The following is a 15077-nucleotide window of genomic DNA, read 5'->3' as shown; positions in this document are numbered from 1 at the left end:
GTAACTGTGAGAGCAATGTCACGCCAACAGCAGCCATTGCGTGCGCTCGAAACAGCAATGGTGTATCTAGCTTCCATCTACATAGCTGGGATAGCGTCTATCTGGGAGACATTGCGATGTTTAGGGAAACAGCCAACACTATAAAATAGGTCACTAGCTGGAGTCTGCCCAGGTCTGAAGTGACTGAAAGTCATTACCATCTGTTCATCTGAAATGAGGTGCTGGTTTCGTTCCAGTTCCTACCAGATAGGTATCCACACTGTAAAAGAAACCTTCAAAAGTGTTCCTGGTTGGAAAGGGGGTTGGCAGAAAGCAGCCATGGACTGAAGGCTCTAAAGGAGCTCCTTCTAGCACATGCAGGCAAGATGGTGGGTATCTGAAGCTCATTTATGTATCATCCCTCTATGATCCATTAGGAGGCAATTTTTCCTTGCTGTTGTCAGTCTGGCACCTTTCAGTGGCCAACAGCAGCTGTTAAGATCAATATCTGACTAATATCTTTGTCTGAGAAACGTTTTAGCTTTACAGCTCTAGGAAGAGATATTGTCATGGTTGGGTCAGAACCGGCCACCGGGCGAGCGACAGATGCTCACCTCTACCCCTCTTCAAAAAAAGAAAGAGGCAGGAGAGACAGAGAGGGAGACTTATGAGTTTAGAAGGAAATAAACTACTTTAATGAAATATTAATAATAAATTAAAAAGAAAATAATGAAATATATACAAACCCATATCAAGCTCCCAGAATGACAATCACGTCACCGGCTGGCACTGGGGAAGTCCCAGACTGGACTCAGTGACGGACAGGAACTGGATTCTGGATCTGGATTCAGGATCGGGATCAAAGGCAGATGAACAGACAGAGTCCTGCTCGGACATCGGCCATTGAAGGAGGGCTGACCCTTTGATCCCTCAGCTTTTATATTGAGCATGAGGCAGATGGGATGGGATACCCTGTTGGTCAGTTTGGGGTCACCTGTCCTGTCCGCTCCTGCAGGGGCAGGTAGGACCCCTCTGGGCTTTTCCGCTTCTGACCCTCCACTGGGGCAAGTAATGAAGTGAGCTGCCCCTGGGTGTTACAGCAATGAGTATAAGCAGGAGCCTCTCTGCATACCATGCCTGGGCATCAGCTAGAAACATAGGTCTGATCACTCTGAGAGCGAACAGTCTGCAGAATATGCTGCTAATTTCAGTAGTTAGAAGAGGACCAGTTAAAAAGTAAAGTTACTGAATAAAATTGGTCCTGTTTTACCTCAAACCAGAACAGATATACCCATACAAGCTTCTTTATGGGATCTTGGAGAGGCTGTTCTGCACCTCCTGGGTGAAGTCACAGCCCAGCTACAAAGCCAAGTTACTGTTCTTGGTGCCTCTACACATGTGCTGACCTCCTGCTTACAGCCAGGTAACTTCTCCCATCTCTAGGGAAGATTTAGCTACCTCTCACACGCCACAGCCTGAGTGCGTGTACATATGCACGGGCAACCAGTGTAAGTAAGGATTGCACTAACTTGCTCTTCTAGAATCATAGAATCGTCTAGGTTGGAAGGGACCTTTAAGATCACCACGTCCAACCATTAACCTAACACAGCCAAAACCACCACTAAACCATGTCCCTCAGCACCACGTCTCAATGTCTTTTAAACACCTCCAGGTATGGCAACTCCACCACTTCCCTGGGCAGCCTGCTGCAATGCTTGATAACCCTTTCAGTGAAGAAATTTTTCCTAATATCCATCCTAAACCTCCACTGCTGAAACTTGAGGCCATTTCCTCTTGTCCTATCACTTGTTACGTGGGAGAAGAGACTGACCCCCACCTCGCTACACCCTCCTTTCAGGTAGTTGTAGAGAGCGACAAGGTCTCCCCTCAGCCTCCTCTTCTCCAGGCTGAACACCCCCATCTCCCTCAGCTGCTCCTCATAAGCCTTGTGCTCCAGACCGCTCACCAGCCCTTCTCTGGATGCAGTCCAGAACCTCAATGTCTTTCTTGTCCTGAGGGGCCCAAAACTGAACACAGTATTCGAGGTGGGGCCTCACCAGTGCTGAGTACAGGAGCACAATCACTGCCCTCATCCCGCTGGCTACACTATTCCTGATATGGGCCAGGATGCTATTGGCCTCCTTGGCCACCTGGGCACACTGCTGGCTCATATTCAGCCGGCTGTCAACCAACACCCCCAGCTCCTTTTCTGCTGGGCAGCTTTCCAGCCACTCTGCCCCAAGACTGTACCATCCCCTCAGTTAGACGCTTCTTTTCTCACACGGTAGATGATCCTGGCCCACTCAGCCAACTGTTTCTTAAATTGGTTAAATGCTGGGCAATGGGTGGAGGAAGATATTCCCCTCACAGAGGAGCATCACACTGTACTCAACAGAACTCATGGCTTTTTCTGACTCAGACCGCTATCACTCCCACTGATGCTCTAGTAGTAGTAAGAAAAGGGCTTACAGGGAGAAAAGTCTCCCAAACCACAGAGCAGACATAGTCTGTGCAGCTGGCGCCCAGAAACCAACTGTCCTCTCAGAGTTATTTCAAGTTTCAGCCATCATTACCATCTTATTAAGAAGCTAATAAAGACTGTACAACAAAGTATTTATGTGAACATATGCATTTAATCTACGGCAAAGCTTTTGCCCTTCTCAAATCAACTGAAGACTCTAATTACAACAGTTTCATGGCTGCACCACTCTATTCGAATTAATTACTCTGCAAAAGTTAATACAACTGAAATTATGTTGTGTGCCTTGAGAACACTGAGGAGAGAGAAGCACCACTTAGGGCCCATTCTCCTTCCCACGTGGCCCATCGGTATCCCCCAGAGCAGGCGGTACGCCCCGCTCCACCGCTGCCGGGGCTCCGCTCTCCTCCTTCCTCATCCCACTCCTCTCCCTGCCTGATGGAGCTGGCAGCTCCTGACAGATCATCCTCATTTACAGCCCGGCTTTCTCTAGCGCCAGGAGAGCGTCACAGCTCATCTCAAGACTATTAACAGCACAACAAAGTATTCATACATTTACCAGACTTTGTATCCTTTCACACGAAACACTCGTTCCTTTGATCTCTGGGTGAGAAGGGATTTCCTTGTTATGTCAGACCATTACGGAAATGAAGAAACACCCCCATACAATACCTATTTACGTATTAATGGTAACAAGATATTCAAAAGAAGATTTTGGGTTTTTTCTCCCTAAGAACAGTATAGTGACTGTAAACAGCACTAATATTTCTAATCAAGTTGTGCTACTTCTTCTGACAGGTCCACTCAACTCATTTTTGCTGTGCAGATAATACCGCCTCAGGCCAATAATTAAACAGAATACAAATTTTTACACACTCATGCCACCCAAGGTCAGTGTTTATCTCGCAGGATTTTAATGCAAACAGAAGCTGTCGTAATGCACCAGCCACCACAGTTAATTACAAACTACCGAGTATCTATTTTTAGATAAAGACATGACACGTAAGTAAGGCAGAGTACAAAAGTTTCATAAAATACCTTTGCATTGACTTTCAGCTTTACATCAGATTTATACACGTGTGTGTGTGTCGTTGTGTACTGAAATTTTAAGCAAATTCAAGGAGCCATTAGTATTTATTCAAGGAGCCATCAGTATTTCATCAGCCTACAACAGCACGGGTTTTTTGGCTCCCTCCTCCCTCACACTTGCACCTGGCCAGTATGCGTGACAGGCAATAATTAGTCCTGCAGCACTGACCACTTTTCTATACAAAAAAATGTTGGTTTGAATGGCATCTGATTGGCACTGCTGAGAGAGGACCAAGAGCTCCCTGAAAGGGCTGAGCATTTCAGTTCGCCCCCGGAAAGGCCAGAAATAAGAGCTTTTCAGGCCGCAATCTTTTTAGATACATAAAAGTGGCTTGAGGTCACATTTAGAGTTTTTAATGACCCTTACCAAATTCTCTGCAGTTCGGCTGGTGGTTTGCCAAGTGGAGAAAGAAAAGATGATCTTAAATAAAAGTTTATACTCTCCCCTACCCTCAAATATTGCAAACGGAGCATTTCCCAAACCCAGGTGAATACACACCAGTGTTCTGGGGTACAAAAGTTTCACCCCATCTGCTTGATACAGCCACAGCCAGATGCTGGCCAGCGATGAAGACACAGCAATAACAACTGCAGCAATCAATGCACCATATAGAACCGCGCGGCAGCAGACGCCTCCCATCCCCCTTCTCATTCTGGCAAGTGAACACCAATGTCGGATGGTGTTACTGGCTGCCAGCTGGGCAAACTGAGCAAGTAGGTCAAGAGCATCACTCCTCCAAGAGTTTTCCTTGCTAAATATTGTGCTAATGACTGCATTATTGCTCATCAAACCGAGGTTCTGAAACTGGTGTTAAAAAAACCCTTCCTGTGATAACAGAGGAATAGTTTTCCATCTCGAGATGTTTCAGGTTTAGCAAAACCACCCATTTTTGATAAAAATGCCTTTTGATATTAAAATCTGCACTCAGGCCTGTCCTGATTGCACAAAGCAGCTCTCACCAGAACAGCTATTACAGTTGGGTAAAAACAAACGACCGAAAACCGTGTATTAAGTGCTTACAGTTTAGAAAAGCTCTAATGGAGATTTAACAGACTTACTCTAAAGAATTCTTTGGTTGAGCCTGAATCCAAAGTGCCATAGGCTATTTCGGTTTGCTTAGCCAGGTCCTCTGCGCTCTCTATGGGAGAAACCATCCTTTCCACCGTAAGGAAGGCAGCAAGATTAGCAGTGTAGGAAGAGATAATGATGAGAGTGAAGAACCACCAGACTCCTCCGACAATTCGCCCTGAGAGAGATCTATGGAAAAACACACATCATCAAATTTCTTTGAAGACATTCCTTGATTTTTTTTTTTCCTTCATTGAAGAGAAATTCACATGCACAACCCTTTTGTCCAGGTCCTCCAGTTGGACGGTGAGCCAGTTCCTGATAGCCTTCCTCAGGAGAGCAAACTTGGCGTGCACCTGGTCTTACCTAGTTCAACTCTCTCCAGTCTTTCAGTGAAAACAAGGACAGGCAATTAAGAAGTAATTAATCTGAGCTAACCCCATTGGAGGCTTGGAGAGGACCAAGCTCTCCTGACCTCCACACACCCTTTGCTGGAGAAGTCTTTTGCCAGGAGACTTTTGTCTTCTCTGCTGGCCCAGCCTTTCCCTGGGGCTGGATGTGCCTGCTGCCATATGCCACATCATGTCTCTTTGGGGGCTGCCCACCTTGGAGGACACAAATGTACCTTTTATTGCATTGACTCCGAAAACGTAAGATGTAGTAAATGGCAAAAAAGAATCTGAGTAAATGTGCAAAGGAATAAAACAAAAAGGATCCAGTATCCCTCTCTGATCACAACCTAGCAGGAATTGCGGACTGAATCTGCATATTGAAGTGAGGAGAGAGGCTGGTTTTTTTATGTTTTATGTTAATTAAAATTTGCATGTTGCACTGTTCCAAGTCAAGCATATTCCTGCTTTATAACCACCAGAGCAACAGAGAAGGAAGCAGACAAAAAATTAATTGTGCTGGTTTTTTGTTGTTGGTGGTGGTTTTTTTATTTTTATTTTTTTCTAAAGGATACCATAAGGACTGGGAAAAAAGCCTATTGTAAACATGTAATTACAAAATGTCCAGTGGTCAGGAGATCTAGATCCTGTCAGTAAGAGCTCTTGATGCTTCAAAGCAATTGAACATCAGGCCCAAAATATTTGTTCGGGGCTGAAGGATGCCAGTGCCACGCCACTCAGCTGGGTAGGGAATGTCCCCACCCTGTACAGTGCTCAGCCATCAAACACAGCACGTTGATCAGGAATCATTTCAGGAGCTCAGACAAAGCTATTGCATATGTTTTCCCTTAACTCTACTGATACCAGTGGAGGAAGAATCAATCCCAGATACATTAAATCCGTGGAACCTGGGTGCTGTAGTCCTCATTTTGTGTGACGCGAAGAAAGAGAAAGCAAGAAAACTCTTACCTGTTTATTTGTTTCCTTCAAGCCCCTCTGTGCCATCCCCAGACAGTGGGTACAAGTTGTCCTACCAACAGATGGAGACAGGAAAAAAGCGCAAGTCTCGTGACGTGCCCCCACCACACACAGGGGGGTTGGCTGGTGAACTGCCTAGTCTTGGCCAGAGCCTGAGACTGCCTGAGCCATTAAAAAAATCCCATTAAATTATTAAGAAAAAAAGAAAGAAAAGAATAATCCATCCAACATTAAAGAACACACCAAAGAAAAAAAAAATTGCCAACACAATAAAAACAGAGAAAGCAATCTGGAATAGGTTAGAGAAATGTGGAGAAACAAACTAGGAGGTGAAGTACTGCTCTTCTCCACTCTCCTCTGCCCAAGGAACTGAAGCAGAAGCTCCCGCTGAAGGGGCAGATGCAGACTGGTTCCTATGGATTACTGCACGCACCACGTCCCAGCGCCGTTAGCACCCTGGGGACTGCGGCATCAAGTCCGTACCAACGCGCAAGGTGGTTCAGGTGGTTGCAAAGCTTAGGGAAGCTTGAGGAGTGAAGCATCACCTTTGTCCATCAGTAACAACGATGTTTGAGATGTAAACTCTGGGAGACATCTCCACTGCTCTGGCCCGAGTGCGCTTCCTCAGGGCAGGCACACGTCCCCCGGATCACCGACAAGTGAAGGAGGCTTCCCTGCCTTTCTTGAGGGTCTCTCAAGAGGACAAAAGGCTTCCAAGTTTCAACCTGGGCTGTGCTCCACCTGTGCTCGCTAACAGAAGGCTACTGAGTAAAGGTAAGTTGCAGAAATATAAATTCAGAATAATGTAGTCAGTCAAGGAATCTCTCTACCTCACTCTACATTCTTTGTAGGTATCAGGTGAGTATCTTGGGATTTTATAGATGGCTAAAGCCCTTTCTGGCCAGCTTTCTTGGCTTTAGCTGCTTTGTAAAACTCAATGCCCTACACAACAAATGAGCCTCTTACACGGGCTGACGTCATTTTAGCCAACTACAAAGTAGTGCCTGCTGAACTCGTCGCATAAAGCTCCCTTTGGAGCCAGTGGAGAGAAGGAGGAGACAGACACCCTCAGAAAGAGATTTATCTCACTTGCTGCAGCGTGGGATAAGTCTGAAGGTGCCCATCTGTCTCATGACTTTGGAGGGAACCGAGATGCCTAACTAAAACACAGCCTATTGCTTTTAGATGGCTACGCCAGGTGAAATTCATCTCGCTTTTGTTCAGACCTTCACTACACACTTTCCATCTTCAGAGAAGACCTGGAGTTGAGTTCCTCCTCCCTGCAGCAAGGTTACAGAGCCAGATTGAGCAGAAGTCTGGCTAGCAGGTGCAGCAGACGAAACATCCACTTGAATACAGCAAGACGAGCTTTATCTGGGGTTTCCAGGTTACTGTGGCCCTCTTGCTTTACAGTAGGTCTTGAAATAGGAAGATGAAAAGAAGACTTGCCAGGGTGTTTACATAAATTCAATAGAACTCCTTGGAACAGAACAGTATGTGTTCATTGTCCCTACAGTTTCCCAGAGGAAATGTCTTACTTGCATTGGTAGCTGCCCTTTCTGTTAGCAGGACAGATGGGTTGCTGGGATGAAGATGTTTGGAAGACAAGCATTTTCCAAACCAAAGAAACCTCAAGTTTGCACTGCTGTAACAATAAAAACTCTGTGTCGAGCTGCATGCTCATACAGCATACCACACACAGCGAAAGGTAAAAATATCTTGCCCCAGAGATGTTGCAACTTGCATGAACCAAGTCAGACAGATACAGGACCAAAAATGGAGAGCAGCTGAGAGGCAGGGGAAGGTGGGCATGGCTGGATCCCTTGACGAAGGCAGCACTTCCCCGAAGGTCCTACATGCAAGAGAGGGCTCTTGCTAGACGAGGACCAGACCTGTTCTCAGCACAGTTGAGGTCACTCGAAAGAAAAGTGGATGTTGCTAGACAGTTGTTTCTCCCAGAGTCTTCTAAAGGCTAAACTATGGGCTGACACAGCTGTAATTGGTGGTAGCAGAGGATGGGGCAAAAGAAAAACAAAACAAACCACAAAGCTGACACTGAAGGAAAGAAAGACAGACAGAGAGAGGCAAAGAACAAGAACACAGATGAGCTTGGCCTGGCAGCCTCCTTGTCCAAAGGACCTCAGTTGCCCCCAGTCCATCTGCTGATACGAGGGCTCCTTATACCCACTGCAGGGGCTGGTGTAGAGGGATGCGGGAGAAAAAGGGTTAGTAGATAAACACTGGGCTGGTAATAAGAGCATACTCGTATGGTTTGCGCTCTGAACCACAGAAATGTTGGTCCATTACTCAGATAATAATTATAGAAAAATCAATCACAGCTTTTAATACCAGCACCACTTTTTTTTCTGATGAAGACATACCTGTCCAAGTGTGCGGTGTTGTAATTTAAAAACAAACAACTAATGCTTTATCCCAACATGTCGCTTTCCAAATTACCTCAGTAAATAGATACTTTACATTACATTATTTTAAAGTGAATTAGCGTGTTAACAAATGAGAGGAGTAACAAGGACCTGGAATAACAGAATTATAACTCAATTATCAAAACAAAGTCAGACGGTGTTTTCAAAAGCAAGTAAACAGGAAGAGTGCATACCTTGAGAGGAAATTTAAAAGGAAGCATGGAGTCAAATGAGAGCAAATTAGTAACAAGAAAAACAAAATAAATATTCAAATTCACACTCAGTTTCCAGGAGAATAATACATTCAAACAAGACCTCATTTATTTATCAAAATAGCTTGAATTTTGCTTCTACTCATGGCCATAAGACATATTTGATTTCCTATAGCACACAGAAGTAATAAGCTTCTCACACTACTCAGTTTTTAATTGGGCTCTTCTGATCGATACCAGACGGCTGTTGTATTGACAAACAGCCCTGACCAGCCCTGGTGCAAACTCTCCTTGTCTAGAACCCTTTCAGACTCTGAGCACGGGTTACTCGGCGCCCACCAAGCGGGGAGCGGGGCCCCTTGCTCACATGCCCAGCCAGCCCCCTGCCTCTCCTGCCGCCTCACGCCGCCGGGGCGGCCCTTGCCTCAGCTACCCAGACAGAACACAATAAATGAGAGCATCTAAAGCGCTGCCTTGAGATGCTTCCATCATAGGAACTGGCAGTGGGAGTTTCAGAAATACCTAGTTACGCAGCTCTCATTGCTATTTTGAAAGTCCCACAAAGTCATTCCCATGGCCTTTAATAGGAGTCTCTTGAGTCTTCTGCCGTGGAAATAGGGATCTAGAAATACACCCTCTTAAATGACCAACCTCATGAGATAATTTTTAATGAACCCCCTGTCTTCTTCCATCAGCAATTAATTAATCTAGCCTCTTTGTTCCACATGAATAAAGAACAAAATGAAAATACGTGCTCTCATAGAGATTTCAGATACTTTCGCTCAGAACAGTGTTACAAATTTGACTGTGTTTTCTCCTGATTCCATTTGCTGTACACATCTTACATTAAAGCAAGTTTAATAATCTACTTTTGATCCGTCAAAAGTGAATTTTCAATGCTTTAGCTCACTATGCAGAAAACACAGCAGCCTTTGATAGCAGAACAAAACTGCTGGAACAAATGCTGATTCCATCAAGGGAGGCACTAACCCCCGTCCTTTGGCTGCTATCTGATTCCATTTAGACGACTCCTATTAAATACAGAGAGGAGAGTATAGGGATATATCCTCTGGAATATCCACACAGCATACTCACCGAGGATAGATCTAACTAGTCATTAGATGTCACAGCTGTTCCACACAAAGGCAGCTGAAAGAGCCTTTATCAGCAAGTACAAAAGTGATCTCTCCAGACTGCTTGTCGGCATCTCTCTACAAGTGCTGTACGCTCTCACATAAGAAATTTATTCAGACAAAACTCACAATGGAAGAATGAAGCCCCTTTTAATGGCAATAAAATAGTATGAAACATTCATATAATCAATGTACTGTGAATGGCATAACCTTACAAAGATACGGATTAAGAATGGAATACTTGGGAATAGTCCCTTCTAGGTAAAAGAAATTTGACATTTAATCAACTTAAATCAACATATTGGTCAAAGGAACAGTGTTTCTGGAATGTAAACGAAGGTATTAAATTTCTCTTTTTTTTCAGTAACAATGCATGTAACTGCCTGGAATCCGTTATCATGAAAGATGACAAAATAACTGGACAACGTCTTCAAACGGGGGCCTTGTATCATTACTGAGCTAATAGCTTCTAATGGACAGATAAAATAAATAGGTTTACCACTGTCTCTTTTTTTGGTAGTTATTTCCAAGGCACTTAACGTGGTAGTATTGGGAAAAAAAATAGAGTATGTTCTACTTGTTATATAAGGTAAATAGCCGAGCATGTCAAAGAGTCACATGCGAGCTTAACAAAAATCCTATGCACTCCTATTTAACTGTCAATAAACAGATCTAGCGGAAACAGCGCAATGCCTGCAGCTTTCCATGTGATGTCTCAGTGCTTATTTCCCGGTCTTTTATATTGGGCACACACATGGTCAACAGCAATTTAAATGTTATCACTACTCATCACCTTTAACAGCAAGCAGAGAGGCAAAGTTTCAATACAGAATTGAGGCACAAAGCAGAAACACAGTGTGTAAACAGGAGGAGAGGGCTGACGGCTGTAACCGTACAGTGAGGCAGCACAGCCAAACACCGCTAATTGCGAAAACTAATGCACGCTCATATCCAGGCAAAAAAGGGTGCGTGGTTTACGTAGGATATATATGCGTCTGTCAATAAGTACAAAATCTAATTGCTGCTATCGAGACTTTTAAAACACAGGCAGGATTTGCATCAAGTACCAACAGACATACGCCAGTATCTCTGGAAGTCCTGGATTTCCCTGCGATCATTAGGAGATTTGAATGTGCAATGTCTGTGAACTTAAAGGATCATTATTACATGATAACAGGTAAAATCACGATCCTTTCCATGAAACTTCAAAGAAGTTTTGTCACTTGCTTCAGTGAGGCTCCTCAAGATCCCTACCGCTATATGGACCAGGAAAACCTGGTGACTTTTCAATGCTTCAGGTATTGAAAAAGGTACACAAATATGGAGATTGACAAGGTGTATTCTGAATATAAGCACTTTGTTAGGAAAGATCTGTCTCTCTTGCTTTAATTAGCAACCTTGTTAAAGGGAACAACTGCATCCTGTTTGTACTAAGGTATTAATAATTAAAATAGCTGTAAACTGGTTATTAAAATATTGTCATACAAAATATAACTAGTGCTCCATCACTAAGAAACTAGATAATTTTACTGCTTATCACAGGCACATCACCAAAGTATTTTACCAGTGTAAATGTAGAAATATTATATATATATTATTAAAAAAACATTTGTGGTATGCATTGCTCAATTAGAGAGAACTTCACCATTCTCAAGTGGTTTTCAAAATGCTTCTTTAAAAAAGAAATATAATTCTACAATAGTTAATACCAGTGCTTTCTGTTAAATTGGAATTAATATCAAACACGATTTACTACCGCCTTATTCAGAAAGACTGTCTTCATGAGTAAGAAAAATCTTTATGGAAACTGGCAATGCTTATCAGACCATATTGTCTATGAACACAGGGACAACAGATTAGACTGGACTGAAATAACAACACACATACAGGGTAACAGGCAATAACCGTTAGAGGGGCACATACGGGGAGCTGAACATATGAAAGACGGTGGTAAGCAAATTAGTCACAGATGAAAAGATGGTTCAAGAAGAACAAAACTAGAGAAATTAGACACAAAAGAAAGTACAAAGACCAGCAGAAGCCATGACAGGAGGCGAGGTGTTTTAAAGTGCTGTTGCATGTGACTTTTTAAAATAAACAATTCTTATTTATGCAAAACAGAATATGTTATATGCACCAAGGAGATGACCGTAAAATGAGATATGCAGCAAAAACACGGTAGCCCTCCAAGCATTGCTGAAAACAGAAAACCCTATGCATTTTACAGCCTTAACATGGTGTATATAAGTTTGGCAGAAATGCATAAAGGGCATTATAAGGCAATGCCAATCGCTCTGGAGGTGAATGTCAGCAAGCATGGTGGCTTGATGATGACACTTAGCATTGAATGGAATGTCAAAATAAAAAATTTGGAATTAAAAGAAATTTGAAAAAGTAACATATATGCACCATGGCATCAGAAAATGACCATAAAATGCAAAAAGGTGATGGAGTGATATGGAACAAACCTTGGAGAAATATCGCATCCTTGCTGCATAAAGGCACCCAGGGAAAACCAAAGGCTGTTAAATATTCCAAACTCATTTGGAGGGTCAGGAGGATTCTGAGGGTCACGTGGTTCTTCACTGCTGTCTTCCAAGTGCCATTCATAAGGACTGAATCTGCTGACTAGGAAAAGAACTACGCTGACGCCAATGTAAGCAAAGACTATACACATCCAGATTTCATAAGCCAAAGGATCCAGGAAAGAGAATACGCCTGGTTTAGATTTCTGAGGCTTCTTGATCATGATGGAGATGCCCAGGCTCATAAAGGGTTTGGAAAAGTCTATGACTTCTTCTCGCACCAATGTTATGGTGAGGGGGGCAACAGCTATATCTGCTCTCTGAAAAGGGAAAACAAACCCAAGTTAGTTACAAAACAGTTGCAACACAATCGCAATCTAGAGTCTCAGGCTAACGAATCAGATAAATTACAAGAGTGAGCAGGAAACATTTTCTTTGCAGCCTATTTTGTAGTCACTGAAGTTAAGGACTACATGATATTGATAGAAAATTATTAACAAGAAAAATTACAGTCAAATCTGTGCAAGGGAGGATATGTACCAACATGTATTTATGTTTCTATTAAGTTAAAACAGACAAATAAACACTACACAAACTGGACAGTGAGATGGCAACTGAAACGATGTCATTTTCTAGTAACGGTCTGTATCCATTCATCTGTCTTGAAGACTTTTGGCAAATCGCGTGTTTGTTTAATTTTAATTTTATCTTTTCCATTCTTTCAGCAAGTTCTCATGCCCTACTGATTAGTCCAGGATCTTTAAAAGGAACCTAAGAGAAGTAATCAGTCACTGAATTTCAGCTGCATTTGGGCACTACCACTCATATACTCCTTTGAAACCCCACTTCTATAAGGGATAGAAGATGTTACAATAATGGGGTGATAGGAACCAGAAAGCCCACCCTTTCTGTGGCCACTGAAGAACAATAGTACAGATCAGAGTCCCTGAGAAGTAAATAGTTGGGGTTATCAGAGAAGAACGCAAAGTAGTATTTTTCAGTATTATGTATGGCATCCTGTTTTAAAGAACTTGGCTCTACAGATCTGTAACACAGACTGTGCTCTGGGGCTGTGTCATCAGGAAGGACAATCGCATCTCATTGCATCTGTCATTCACCAGTGTGTTGGTATACCCTGAACCAATACCCTTCCCTTCAATCAATATAACTTTGCTGGATTCCATGGGAGGGTAAGAACACGAAGTAAAAAAAAATTACTTAGTAACCTGATTAAAAACAACATTCTGGAATAGATTTTCAACGTATTTAATTGCAGCTGTATTTCTATGCCAGAAAGATTCAAGTCACGCTGTTTAGATAACCTAGCCTTGATTCAGTCGAGCACTTAAGCAGGTGTCAGCATTTGCAACGGAGGGGATTAGTGTTAAAAAAATAAGCCCTTTTTGTTTAAAAATTATTGTTATGAGAGTCTACATACCTACATACACTTTTTTGGTAATCTTCTACTTTAAACACTTTAATTATTTATGTTATCGATACTTTTAAAGATGGCCTTTCGTTGGTAATTAAGAATTTCAGAAAGAAAAAATGATTCTTGGGGAAAGTTTAACTTACCAGTACCTAAAACACTGTGCACCTTTTAAATCAGATTTTTGTTTCCCCCTAGTAAGTATGTATCTGTTGCTGGTGGAAAAATAAAACCTGATTAAGTAGAAGTTTGAATAAAATCTAATAGGAAAGGTTAATATGAAGTGATTAAAATCTGTGCCATAAAATAATTGAACATGCCTTTATGCAAATCTGATGGTGACCTACGTGACTTTCATTAGTATCTGTTCCTCCTCCTAGAGAGTTTGTTTGTTTGTTTTTTAAAGTTTAATAAGCAGAAATGGTGAAGGCTCCTCATCAGGTCAGTCTCAGTCTCACAGGCTCTGTGCCCGCGGGTGCCCCGGTGGCTCCGTGCAGCCGTGCCCGAGGCACCTCCACGGGGTTTTAAGGCTGAGAGAAGCGGCCGACCTGCCGGGCCGAGGACGCACAGCGAGCCGCGTTCCTTACAGCACCCCTCTGCGCACACAAGCTCTAGAATTGCTCCTGCCCCTCAGGAATACCTCTCAACAGCCTGCACTGGCACGCGCAACTACAAGGTATGGGTACAAGTTCACTGCTTGGAATAATCAGACCAACCAGGCCTGTGCAGGTCAGGAAGCCATTGGAAACCACGTCCCTCGGTGCGCCCTCTCACAGCCCTCCTCAGCCCCTTTAGACATTCACCTGCGCGAGGACACTGCCCTTCCCCTTGCGTGACCGCGCTCCTCGAGGAGAAAACCCTCACCCGATTTGTGGTCACTTACTGCAAAAGTCTAGCTTAACGCGGCTTGAATATAAAACCCGAAAATGCCGGCTGCCTTTGGATGCCTGGGTGTTTACTGGCTCTGCAGTTGGATGTGTTAATCACCTGAGTAATGGGAGACGCGGGGGGACACAAGTTGAGTGTGGTAAAGGGACCGGACGATGCTGGGACTCATTCCCCCAAAACATATATTTGTCTTGCAGCTGCTGCTTGTTGAGCTACTGTTAAATATTAGATGTCTGCAGTCAGTCAGTACGGGATGCACACAGAGTATCAGTTTTAACTGTAGTTGGAGCCCACGGCTGGCTGGGAGACGAAGCACTTTGACCATGGCTACTGTATTTCGTGTTGAACTAATGAGGTACTTACAAATTAATCCTTATTAGAGCAAGCTGAACGGACCAGGACCCCTGCAGAGACTTAGCAATGATTCCACACGAAGTGAAGCTTAGGTGGGAGGCAGGTGCCCTACTGCCTGGCGCTTCCGCAC

At 43.4% G+C, this 15077-nt stretch overlaps 1 protein-coding gene across 1 annotated transcript in view; it reads right to left on the bottom strand.

Annotated features, from left to right (window-relative positions):
• The window catches only part of GRIA3 (glutamate receptor, ionotropic, AMPA 3), a 133733-nt gene that overhangs the window by 13029 nt on the left and 105627 nt on the right, over nucleotides 1–15077 (bottom strand). Inside the window, exons 11-12 of the mRNA XM_009889343.1 lie at nucleotides 12220–12596; nucleotides 4607–4805 (exon numbers count right to left, since the gene is read on the bottom strand). Of these exons, the coding sequence (XP_009887645.1) occupies nucleotides 4607–4805; nucleotides 12220–12596 (576 nt within the window). The remainder of the gene's footprint in view (nucleotides 1–4606; nucleotides 4806–12219; nucleotides 12597–15077) is intronic.

The sequence above is a fragment of the Charadrius vociferus genome, unplaced genomic scaffold, assembly GCF_000708025.1.
Source record: "Charadrius vociferus isolate BGI_N301 unplaced genomic scaffold, ASM70802v2 scaffold7, whole genome shotgun sequence".
NCBI lineage: Eukaryota > Metazoa > Chordata > Aves > Charadriiformes > Charadriidae > Charadrius > Charadrius vociferus.
Note: the sequence above shows the minus strand (reverse complement) of the source record. Positions and strands in the feature narration are given on the sequence as shown.